At 34.5% G+C, this 13,601-nt stretch overlaps 1 protein-coding gene across 1 annotated transcript in view; it reads right to left on the bottom strand.

Moving 5' to 3' along the window:
* cacna1ea (calcium channel, voltage-dependent, R type, alpha 1E subunit a) overlaps positions 1 to 13,601 on the bottom strand; it is a 201,891-nt gene that overhangs the window by 172,107 nt on the left and 16,183 nt on the right. The window contains exon 3 of the mRNA XM_017357424.4: positions 7,098 to 7,599. Coding sequence (XP_017212913.4) covers positions 7,098 to 7,573 — 476 coding nt within the window. The 5' untranslated portion in view covers positions 7,574 to 7,599. The remainder of the gene's footprint in view (positions 1 to 7,097; positions 7,600 to 13,601) is intronic.

The following is a 13,601-nucleotide window of genomic DNA, read 5'->3' as shown; positions in this document are numbered from 1 at the left end:
AAAAAATGGTTGTTTTTCACACAGACATTTAAAAAGAACTTATTTTGAGCAGTGATCACAATACTTTCATACAGTAAAACTATGGTATTTTTATGCAATGTCATCACATTGTCAGAATCTTATACTGGGCCATGCCTAAATCAGATCATGCAATACTACAGCATCAATAGATAAGTTTATTCAAAAAGCACTTAACTCAACTCTCAAAGTATGTACTGTATACATAGCCTAAACAAAGAAGCATCATAAAGCATAGCTGCAGGCTCTCTGGCAGGAACAGTACTTTAGCACTTCATTCATTTGCACAAATCAAACACTGGAACCCCTTTTCAATATTTCACTCCAATGTTTCATCTGAACTCCACCATCCTATCTAATAAAATGGCTTTTAGATGCACTCCCATCTCTCTTTAAACCTTTAGTCCAGGATCAGCATGTAAATAACGAAAGGGAGCAAACCAGTAGCTAATAGAAGCTGTCCAGCTCAGCGGGATGTAGTGTTTCTGGAGCCTGTGAAAGTGTGTGAGTGTGTCTCAGGAGTGTTAGGGTCATTACAGACCCTCATACTGTGTTTAAAGCCAAATGAGAGGTAATCATTTCAGTAGTGCAACGTCCTAGCACCGCAGGATATGGCTCTCTATTTCTTTTTATGCATTCTGCTTTGCCACTCTAACCTCTTTGTGTTTTTTAAAAGGGATAGTTCACCCAGAATTTTAAATACTCACATTGGACTTGTTTCTAACCTGCTTGAGATTCTTTCTTCTATTAAACGCAAAAGAAGATATTTTAAAGAATGTTGGTAGCCTGTAACCATTGACGTATTTGCTTTTCCTTCTATGAAAGTCAATGGTTACAGGTTTTAGCTTTCTTCAAAATATCTTGTTTTCAACAGAAAATGAACAGAGAAAGGTTTAAGGCAAGTAAATATTGAGTAAATATACATTTTTGGGTGAAATATCCTTTCAGAGCATGTTTGTTGTTCACCTATGTTTATTTGACATCATTTGGATAATGTGTGAATTTGTTTTCTGTGTACTCTGTGTCCTGCCTTAAAAAAAGGAGGTCTGGTGTGTGTTTTTTTTTATTTATGACGTGAACCCAGACATACTGAAAGCAGCATAAATCATGAGAGTGAGCAACTATTGATGACGTAGGAGTTATTCACTTCTCTGACAAGCATAACTGACGCACTGCAAGGAGAGAGAAATCATTTGTGTTTACAGAAATGGACTCCTTTTCAATCTTTGCAATATATTTGTGGCATGAACACGATCCAGAGGGAATGCAGGGAAATTGGAGTCAGGTTCTGTTCAGGCAATCAAACCAAGTGTGAATCAACCTTAAAAACATGTATATCATCAGTGCCAACAGCCTAGTGGTTAAGTGCACCGACATATAGCACCATGGTTCTCACAGCAACCCAAGTTCTATTCCCAGCTTGAAGTCCTTTGCAGACCCTTCCTCTCTCTCTGCTCCCAATACTTTCCTGTCTGTAACCTCTACTATCCTATCCAAATTAAAGGTGGAAACCCCTTAAAAAAATAATTATTAAAAAACACGTATATCACTTCATATTTCTTATGTAATATAAATAAATACTATGCTGGATAGAGAATACCAACAGAACAAGAATTGTACTTTAATGTTAAAATGGTAGCTGACCCCTGATATAACACAACTACTACCATTTCAATAAAAATCATAATATTTTAGAGAACATATTAAACCATCTACAGATAAAAATTAGCAAGAATTGTTTTTTGTTTTTTTTATGTTATTCATGAATGCTAATAAAAAATGGTCTAATAACTCATTTTAAATCCCTTATTTTACTTAATTTTCACAGGAATGACAGGAATTACATAAACAGTCTAAATGCCACGATAGAAACAATTTTTTTGATCAACAAAGACGTTCAAAATCCCATATGTAAATCACAGTAGGTTTGTTTCCATCACATTGCATCTTACTATAGTATTGGTAACCTAAAAACCAACAGTAAACAAGGCAAACATAATTGGGGTCATGTGGAAGTAACGTTTACAATGTACTATGTTATTCGACAAATGAGTTTCCCATTATTCCACTAGTATCTGGATGTCGCCTTGATGATGCAAGCTGAGATTGCATATCTCAGAGATGCAATGTCAGACAGAATGCACTCAGTGGAGCTAGTGACGTCACTGTGAGGGGTAGGGTTAGTGGTGGGGTTAGGTGTGGGCATTAAAAAGCATTGCATGCAGCTCAGATTGCACTGCACCACATCTGCATCCAGACCCCTCTCCATTATTCACATTAACCTTTTTTGTCAAACCTTTTAAGTCTTAAACCACCTCAAAGGAGAGCAAAATCTTTTTCGTGTTCAAAATGCAATCGTTTCTCCTGTGATAAAAACACAGCTAATAACAAACTGAATTAATACAGCTACAATTACAGCATTGATAAAACAACAGCTAAGAAAGCATCTGATGATATGTATATATTCTGCAACTCTAAGTACATCATGCCACATAAATTTACATCTAGAATTCTGTGCAGTCGACTGCTTTAACAGTATTAAAAGGGAAAATACTGTGCTTTCAATTAGCATTCCACTTGAGTTTTTATAATAAAGCCCTTCAGTGTTTATAAGTGTATCTAAATTAGCATATTTATGCACTATATAAGCACTACTTACAGACTTCGACAGACTAAACAGAGGAAATAAGCTGTTGAAGATTTACAAAAAAATTAAATAAAATTCAAAGCCCCAAAACTTCACCTACTTATTATGCAATCACTACAGATAAATAGTAGTTTAAAGGTGTTACCTGCCATAAGAAATACTACAAGAAAACTTCATTTCAACCTGATTCGTCCTGATGTCCATACTTTGGATTTCCTTGAGTATTTTAATTTTTACTAATATTTATACTAATAATAATCTCCTCATATAAAGCGATTAGTTGAAATTAAAATGTATTTTACACAAGAACAAGCATCTCAACTGTTCAATTATCACAATGCAAAAAAAAGCTCTTTAAAAAGGTAACCTGGCATTACAAAGCCCTTTAAGAATATCTCCGAAACATAGATTACTCTGAGATGAAAAGTTCTATCCTGCTCATATAGTCTTTTCACTGAAATGACTGCACTGAACATCGTTCTTGCAACACACCTATAATTTCCCAATGTTATGACATGTACTATATAAGGCTGCGATAACAAGTAAGCTCGAACGTATAAAATTGTTCTTTTCTGCCCACTTTCTGCTGGTTTAACCACTGTAAAACCTACGCTGACTTTTCCTAATGATGAAAAAAGCAAAGAATAGCCCTCAAAAGCACAATAATCTTTTATTCACTCTCATGTGATTTCCAGCCCGTGAGTTTCTTTCTTTAATGCAATACAAAAAGAGACATTTTAATAATTTACCAGTCTCCCTTTTCCATGCAATTAGCTTTCAAGCTCCAAAACAGCAACTTGTTGTTAAATCAGTCATGGTTACTTCTCTCATGAATGAACTTTAACTGTCAGTAACATCTCAGATTTCGGTATGTTCATCCAACAAATCAAGAAGGCTAAAAACAGAACATACAAGTGATTAACTTTTATGATACTTTTACAATGTTTTTGAAGCTTTAGGCTGCTTCTTTGTAATGTCAGAGGAATCAGGACATTATTAAAAATGTATTATTTATAGCAGTTTGAGCTATATACTTTTTCAGTACATTCTGTTTATTTGTGGCTACGCTATTGCTTTAAAGTGAAATGCTTTGAAAGGTGCATTTTTCATAATCTTAACTAAAACATGAAGACAGGGCAGGACATACAGTAGCTACTCACCTTTAAGAAAAACTCCCAACAGCATTTTGTTTTTATCACAGCTCTGCCAGTGAGAGCAGTTGAACTCAAGTACATGAAATGAAAAGCAAATGAGAAGTGCCTTGAAGGGGCTAGGGCTTGTCAGATACTAGAGAGCATTTGATTGGTCAGAAGATTTGGTGAGAAACTAAAGTATGAGGTGATGTCAAAAAAACATTGATCCATAGGTGAAAGTGACTAGCATTGGAAGTTTATATCTACTAAATGCAAATTTTGTCACTGACTTGGAGCACACTAGCTTTTTTAGATGTTTTTAGGTGTTAGTATCAGTGTTGTTAGTTTTTAGGATATCTATAAGCTAAGCTAGTGCTCACCAAAACAGTGACAAAATGTATGTTTAGAAGATATAAAACTGATATGAACAAGCAAAGCTTGTAGTTTGTCACATTTTATTCATGTCACTTCAGTTTCTGATTAAATCATAACCAATCAAATGCTCTCTATTGGTTTTAGGTCATACTGTAACCGCTACACTTCAGGTTCTCAATGATATTATATGTGCCATTGATAATAGAGAGTATTGTGTAGCTTCTGTCAGATCCCCTGCCGCTTCAAAAAAGGGTCCCACAAGTTAGCAAATTAGGGCCTATCTTTATTTAGTTTCAAATACTAATAAAACAAAATGTATGGGTTTTAATAGAAATTTACCACATGTTGAGTTTCCTCCTAAAATGTCCTCTTTGGACGGTACTGAGATTATGTTGACTGCTACAAATATCTTGGAATCTGGATAGATTGTAAACTGTCATTTGAAACTCACATAAATAAATTGCTTAAAAAGGTTAAAGCCCATATTGGGTTTCTTTACAGAAACAAATCTTCCTTTACACACAGCTTCAAATCAGCATTTGGTCAAATTAACAGTATTACCAATGTTGTATTATGGGAATTTAATGTACAGATCATTAAGCCCCTGATGTATTGTCAAAAGCCCCTGATCTTTTGAAATTTGTTACACTTAAATAAAAATAGGTTGTATAACATTTATTTTGTTATCGAAGTCCTTAAAATTAGTATATACATCATGCACTCCACTTAACGCAGCGTTTGTGTCATGTTATTAAATAGTCAGCTATTCAGCAGTACCTGTTTCTGTTTCTACCGGCAGGTGGGAGTAGCACTGTTATCACATGGTTTAAAAAAAAAAACATCATCATAATTCATTTATTATTTTGAGGAGCTAATGCTGATGAAATAATAATACAACTGTTTCGCAAAACTGAATAGTTCTAACTACTGATGAAGCTTAAAATTTGTTTTCACAGTATAAAATGTGTGTAGTTTTGGTGAAATAAAACAACTAATCGATCAAATGTGCATCATATCAATGTAAATACATGCGAATTAGTCAGAAAAACGTAAATTGTACTAGCTTTCTACATATGATATAGATATCTAGACATATTTATCTAGATATAGCACATCAGTTTCTGTAAAAGTTAAATTACAGTGAGTTAATGCATCTAGCTAATTATTTTATAGCTTCTATTATAACATACTATATCAGTTAGCACCGAATTATAAATCGACTTTATTCTTATGAAAATACAGATGGCTGGAAGAACATATATAAACCATTTATTGTCGCAGTCATGTAAATGATCAGTTAAAGCCTTTTTATGTTTATTCAGATCTTATTTTCATTCATTCAGCTACAGCAATAGCTGGATTCCTTCATCCATATTAGGGATTTCCTGGACTGTTCTACTACTTTTGTGACGCATATATGGAATTTCTGCTCAAGTATGAATGACACATAAAGTGCTACAATGCAAACATCAACCTATTTTGATGAAAACTAAAAAATCTCCCTCTAAATACATTTGAAGTAAACTTATTTTAAGCATATAAATCTTTATTTAAATTTTTGTACTATTTTTGATACAATTGTTATTATATCAAAAATAGTAACCTGTTGAATATCAATATTTTGCATGGTATTGAATTTAGAAATTACAGTATCCTGACAAAACTATACTTTAGTTAATCACTCTGTCCAAATGAACATGTTTGTAGCTTTGTATCACATTGGATAACAACTCACACTATAAAATAAATCATAATTTTTAGATTTAAAACATGCAGAAAATTACATTTTCAAAAAACAAACTAAAAAGCAGGAGGAGATAAGAGGCTCAAGAGGTATGATATGGCTCACAACAGACTAGTAAATGAGAAGTAAGTTAATTTATCAATGTTTTTTTCCTTTTTGGCGTTACAAGTCACAAAGCTTTACAATTTAAAGCTTTTATTGCTAAGCCCCTTATCCCTTTCGACCCTAGCAACACCCCTGGTTCTGACTCTCCTGGTCATTAAAAAATACTCTTGCATCCTGGCCAAATTTGCCCTCTGGCCTCTGTCTATTATGGCCTCCTAACCTTCCCCATCTCATAATTGACTACATCACTCTGTCTCCTCTCCACCAATCAGCTGGTGTGTGATTTGTGCGGTCTGGCACAATAAGGCTGCCGCCACGTCATCCAAATTGATGCTGCATACTGGTGGTGGATGAGGAGATTCCCCCAATGTGTAAAGCACTTTGAGTGTCCAGAAATGTGCTATATAAATGTAAGGAATTATTATTATTATTATTAACCTATGTATACCCAAAGTTTGCACTTCATTTGGTTGCTACTCTTCTGTTTTCTGACCTTAAGCTCATCACTTTCATTCCACTATCATCCTTTAAAAGTTCAATCCAGTGAATATACAAAATCACTGTGCTTGGTTTTAGTTTTTCCTTGGTTTTATTTGTTATTATCTGCATTTGTGAAATTGTTATTGTATTGTGTACCTGCTACTTTGTGTCTTGCCTCTTAGCCAAGTCGTCATTGTAAATGAGAACTGCTTCTCAATTGACTTACTTGGTTAAATAAAGGTTATTAGTGTCTGATATACCCCGTCCCCTTCAATAGCATTGTGATGCACTTAAGCTCCACCACTCACTGGAAGAGCTGTATTAAAACAAAATGCTATTGGTTGTTTTTTTTAAAGGGGAGGAGCTACACTATGCCCCACCCTCTCTTCATGTTTCAGTCGAGATTATGTCAAACACCTAATAAAAAATGCACATTTCGAAGCACTTCACAGGACCATTAAAACCTTAAATATACTGATAGCATCATCTAAAAAAATCAATTAATCTCAAGGGAACTTTACATATTTCAACCAAAACCGCAAGCGTGCAAAGGGCTTATTAATTTGCATGCTGTGTGTTTGCATGTGCCACTTACTCCCATTCCTTGCGTCGGGCCTGTGGGGTGCTCTGGATCTTGTGTGCCTGGTGTGCTTTAATGATGTCCCGTTGTTCAATGAGTCCCCCCCTGCGCCGTTTAATGATATTCGGGCTGACGGGCATGTCGGGGTCCAGACCCAACGCGGCCGCCCCCTCACACGAGCCGCCCAGATCCAGAGAAGACGGTGCAAGGCCCATTGGACGCCCATGTGGGACGTAGAGCATATCAAAACTGGATGCATGGGACAGAAGGCTGTCAGCCAGGCTCTGAGGCTCCAGGAGTGAACAGGAGCGGGAGCCATCCTCCAGGGTTCCCCGGTGCTTGAGCCAGCTCTCCGGGTCCTGCGGCTGGAGAAGGAAACATCGTGAAGGTGGGCTCCCGCCACATATGCCCTGACCAAATGACGGGACCGCCAGGGCATTACGGTCAGAGAGAGTCTGAGCGCTGACCGAACAAGTGCCCAATTCCAACATCCTGAGACCAGACTCTCAGCATTGTTCTGTTTGAAGAAGAAAAACAGATTATTAGCTCCCCTGTATTTTTTTCCCCAATTTCTCTTTAACAAAAAGAAGATTTTCAACACACTTTTAAGCAGAAGTTTTAACAACTTATTTCTTATCATTTCTTTTATCTTTGCCATAATGACAGTAAATAATATTCTACTAGATATTGTTCAAGATACTAGTATTCAGCTTAAAGTGCAGTTTAAAGGCTTAACTAGGTTAATTAGGCAAATCATTAAAAAAAAAATTATTGCTTATGGGGGCTAATATTATTGACCTAAAATGTTTTTTTTTTAACTGCTTCCATTCTTGCCAAAATAAAACAAACAAATAAGACTTTTACCAGAAGAAAAAAATATAGTATGGAAAAAAAAAAGCCTTGCTCTGGTAAATATCTGAGAAATATTTGGAAAAGAAAAAAAATCACAGTCATAATTTTAAATTATGTATAGATAATATGAATTTTGAACTGCTCATTTAAATTCCAGAGGGATTGCAATTAATTTGAACAAAAAATAGTTTTCTACAATCCCAACGAGAGTGCTACATCATACTCCGAAAGCAGCACAAGCTGTAACATAATGAGATTTAAGGTGATTTCACGCCTGAAGTTTAGTTGGAAACTAAGTTCAAAATATTGTGGCTAAATGAAGCTAAATAAAGGAGATAAAGGTATGAGAGCTGTCACTGAGGTGGTATCTTTCAAAAAGATTGTAAATAAAGGGTCTATACTGATACTTCAAAGGTATATATGAGTACCTAATAATTTTAGAAGATATACCTTTGTACTTTTTAGGTACTAATATGTAACTCTAAGCTACAAATTTGGATCCTATAACTGTGTACCCCTATATCTTTATTTCTGACAATGTACTGAAGCCAAGACCACTAAACCAGATTACCTTATTTAATATGTAATAACTTATGTATGGGCAACACAGTGCCTCAGTCGTTAGCACAGCAAGAAGGTCACTGGTTTGAGTCCCGGCTGGGTCAGTGGGCATTTCTTTGTGGAGTTTACAACACTAACTCAACCAGGCAATATGCAAAACTATTAACCAATTTTGTAACTGCATAACAACATATGTGTGGTTAATAGGACTATAAAGCATTTTTAAGACCATGATTCTCCATAACCACTGACTGACGATGATATTAATAAAAAAAAAAAAATGTCAGCTGCATAAAGGAAGAACAGTTTTAGCCTCAGTTTATTCCATGTCAAAAATCACATTAATTTAATGTCATCCTTCCTGTTGTTTCATACACAAGAAGCTCTTATTGTTGATTAACAATGATGCCACTACAAAGCTTGCTTAACGCAATGCCTCTAAAAAATTTTTTGTTTTATGTTCTGGTCGAGTCAGCCTAAAGAGGGAATCAGTTATGCAGGGTTTAAACTAATTAAATCCTAATAAAATGCCAGCTGAGCTAACAAATCATGAAAAAGAATGTTATGAAACAATTCATATAAGAAAAAAAAATGTCGTATTGGCTCTTATATTAATCTGACAGAGCAATCGAGAACTTATTTAACAAAGAAACAGTGCCAGAGATGTTTAGAGAAGCATTGATGCTAAGGATGACTCTGAAATATTATTAATTAAATTAAAATACTGCTGAAGTCAAAATTATTAGCTCTTTCTTATTCAAATATTTCCCAAACGATTTTTAACAAAACATGGAATACTTCACAGTATTTCCTATAATATTTTATATGGCAGTCTTTTTTATTGCACCTTATTTGCAGGGTCCAGCTCTAATTATTGGAGCAGACACCATGAAGCCAAAGCTGACAGGGCATAATTTGGTAAGACTGGCCAAATAAAACAATGTGACTGAAAAACGCAAACTGATCTGAGCTCTATGATTCATCACGCAAATCTGCGCAGAAGCGGTGTGGCATCTCATTAAAGCGCAGCTGAAAATGGGGCAGCTGCTGACAGGATGCAGGGGTGTTTGTGTTTAGACTATATTTACCATGGTGGCCCACATCCAGAATCATGGCAAACACTAATAAGGGTGAAATATAGTATGATACTAGGCTTCCGTGAACGGGAGAAAGGCCAAATCCTGTTTGAATGGGGATATTTTCATCTCAGTGACATAGCAGTGCATGTGAAACTTAGATGTTGTACTTTCAGAGCTAAAACCAAAGAATTAATAGATTGATTGAGATCATTCAAGTATCATCTGTGCTGTGTTTCAGATTATCCAACAATAAATATATAGGAAGCATAGTAAACTGTTTAACAGGAACACTACAAGTCAAAATTTGATTGAATCATTATGCTATTAGGTTTCTGGAATACTCACCAAACCATAGTTGTTTAGTTGTTTGTTTATTTGTTCACTTAATTTTCGAGTGTCTTGGTCTTGTGACTTGTTTATCATAGCTGTTTACTGTTTGAATATTTTTTAAAACGTAATTTTAAATGTAATTTTCAACAATCATTATAGCATTATAGTTATAGCTGTCCACACGATCCTTCAGAAAACATTCTGTTGATTTAATGCTCCAGAAACACTTTTATTTTTATTACAAATGATAAAAAACACTTGAGTTGGTTTTTGCTTTTTATGGAAATCATGATATACAAATTTTCCAAAGTTTCTTTTAATTTAAAATGTATGGCAATCATGATAATAGTGCTCAAAAGGTTTATTTATTTGAAATATATAGTTAATGTCAGAATTATTAGCCCCCTGTTCATTTTTTACCTTAATCTCAGATTTGAGAACCAGACAGAACATATATGTGTGTGTATGTATGTATGTATGTATATATATATATATATATATATATATATATATATATATATATATATATATATATATATATATATATATATATATATATATATATATATATATATATATATATATATATATATATATATATTTATTTATTTATTTATTTATTTATTTATTTATTTACATACACACACATACACACACACACACACACACACACACACACACACACATACACACACACAACAGTTCTATCTGGTTCTCAAATATATATATATATATATATATATATATATATATATATATATATATATATATATATATATATATATATATATATATATATATATATATATATATATGTATAAAGTTATAAGAATTTTAATTAAATGGACAACAGTTGGCTTGGTTTTGCAGGAATATAATCAAAAGTCATTTTTAGTCATACTAAGATTGACTTTGATTGGAGACTTTGGTTTTCTGGCAAATTGTAGATCAGTGTGACCCATTCTCCTCTTTTACCTCAAAAGAAAAATCTTAAAAGCAGAAGAGCTTAGAAAAATCACATTCATGTCTAGTTATTTAGGAGATTTTATTTATAATTATTCCTAAATAGGATTCCTAAATCATTCAGTCAAGATCCAGCTTAATAATTTATCACTTTTTAAACAACAGAAAACATTTTGCTAGAAAACAAATGCTAAAAACAAATGCAAATGCTAAAAGTGGTGAATAATAAACAAATGCTAAAAAGTGGTGAATAATCTGCATCTAATAATCTCACATTTCCGTCTAGTCATTGTGGTGATCTTATTTAAATTATTTTTTACAGAATCACATTTAATCTGATCTAGATCCAGATTAATAATTCAACCGTTTTTAAATGACAGAAAACATTTTTAAAAAATGCTAAACATTCAGTATCACATTCCACTATACTGAAAAAATATCCACTCAGATCCCACTGTTCCAAGTCCATCCAGGAACTTCGTTTCCGCCCAGTTGAGATTCCCGCTGTATAGCCTTAACCCATGGTGAGCTAATGACAGGCCGTGTATCGACTCGGAAGTACAGGGATTAATTGCAGCTGCATAATAACGAATACGAGCTTCCAACAGCGAGGCAGAAAACACACACCTGCCTGAGCCAAGTTTCAGCAGAGGCCATTAATTAGACTGCGATAAATGAAATCGAATGACGGAGGTTTGAGAAATAAAAACGCATTTGTACCAAAAAAAGCAGGAAATGATCTCTGTGGCAGACTGTCTGTTAATTACGGACATAATGAGTCCATTTCCTATCGATCAGAAAGAGCGTCCTAAGTGATCGCAGCAAATGAGCCTGGAGCTCCTCTGAAATTAACACATATGAACAATGCCACTGGGATATTGTTGAGTCAGTACAGAAATAACGTGTGACATCAATTGAAATTTCGGACATCCAGAGTACTTTTTAAGGAGAGCAATTCATAAACATTATTTATATTATTGATTTATTTATTTATTATTTATAATCTTTTTTGATTTACAATTTTGCGGCATGGTGGCTCAGTGGTTAGCACTGTCGCCTAACAATACAGGGTAAATACAGAAATCAGAGATTGAAATTCAATGCCTTTAAGGACCTTCTTTAAAACTCTTTCCATACATTTTAAGACCTTATCACCACTTCAGATTTCAACCAGTACCATTGACAACATTTTTACTTGCAGTATATTTACTAAATACTTATTTCAAGAAACGGATCCTAAACTAAAACTGTATTTATATACTAAATAATAATGTTAATCCTGCAGGTGGTGCCTTTACAGCAGCAGGAATAACCAATAATATCTGGATGCAGCTTTTATGATGCAAGCTGAGACTGCATCACTTAGCGATGCAATGCCAGACACAGTGCACTCAAATGGAGCGAGTGATGTCACTGTGATGGGTAGGGTTAGGGTTGGGGTTAGCTGAGCCCATTAAAAAGCATTGGATGCAGCTCAGATTGCACTGTGCCAGGTCTGCATTCAGACCCCTCTCAGAATAAGTGTTTCCCTGGTTACTGCAGTAGACAAAGTAGCGTAAAGTCAAATCAAGCAGAATTATTTTTGATTTTATAAACTACACAGCATCCAATAATCACAGATTAAATTCAGATAAACTTTAGTTTATATACTGACACTGAATTTTATACCTTATAAAAATAGCAATTAAGACTTTTCAATACTTTTTAAGGGCCTTAAATTTGATTTAAAATTGATTTATTCATTTTTAATACTTTTTAAGACCCCGCGGACACCCTGCAGTAAGAAGGTGGATGGTTCGAGTCCTGGCCAGTTGGCATTTCTGTGTAGAGTTTGCATGTTCTCCTTGTGTTTGTGTGAGTTTCCTCCGGGTGTTCCGGTTTCCCCCACAGTCCAAACATTGCTATTGACCTTATTCTAAAATGCGGAAGTGCGCCTGTTTTCGCGATTGTTTTAGAACTTCCGATTCAGTCGCCTATTAGAGAAATGACTAGAAATAATAAACGGCAGAAAACGGTCAAACTACTTGCTCTACAAACAAATGTTTGCATGACTATATAGACCAACTAGAATAATGTAATAAGAAAATATGCAACATCAAACAGCGAAGCGAGCAGTTTTTAATGTCTAAAAATGAATGGAAGTGAATGAGACCGGAAGTCTAGAGCCAAAAAGATTCAAATGACTGCACCCGCTAGTTGGCGGAGAATAAGTTGAATAGGTGAATTGGAATAACTAAACTGACCATAGTGTATGACTGTGTGTGCAAATGTGAGAGTGTATAGGTGTTTCCCAGCACTGGGTTGTGGCTGAAAGGGCATCTGCAGCATAAAACATATGCTGGAATAGTTGGTGGTTCATTCTGCTGTGGCTATTTCTGAAATATAATGGACTAAGCTTAAGGAAAATGACTGAATAAATGAATGTTGACTCTAATTAATATTTTTTTAAAGAGGCAAGTTCAAAACCCAAAAGAAAGTTCAGATTTATTTACACATATTTTTGATCAATTAAATATCAACATATTTTCATTCATTTATTTTCCTTTGGCTTATTTTTATTTTAAAGATTGCCACAGCGGAATAAACCGGCAACTTTTCCAGCATATGTTTTAAGCAGCGGATGCAATTCCAGCCACAACCCAAGACTAGGAAACACCTTTAAACACATACACTACAGCCAGTTTACTTTATTCAATTCACCTATATAGCACATGTCTTTGGACTGTGGGGAAAC

The sequence above is a fragment of the Danio rerio genome, chromosome 8 (assembly GCF_049306965.1).
Source record: "Danio rerio strain Tuebingen ecotype United States chromosome 8, GRCz12tu, whole genome shotgun sequence".
NCBI classification, from domain to species: Eukaryota; Metazoa; Chordata; class Actinopteri; order Cypriniformes; family Danionidae; genus Danio; species Danio rerio.
Note: the sequence above shows the minus strand (reverse complement) of the source record. Positions and strands in the feature narration are given on the sequence as shown.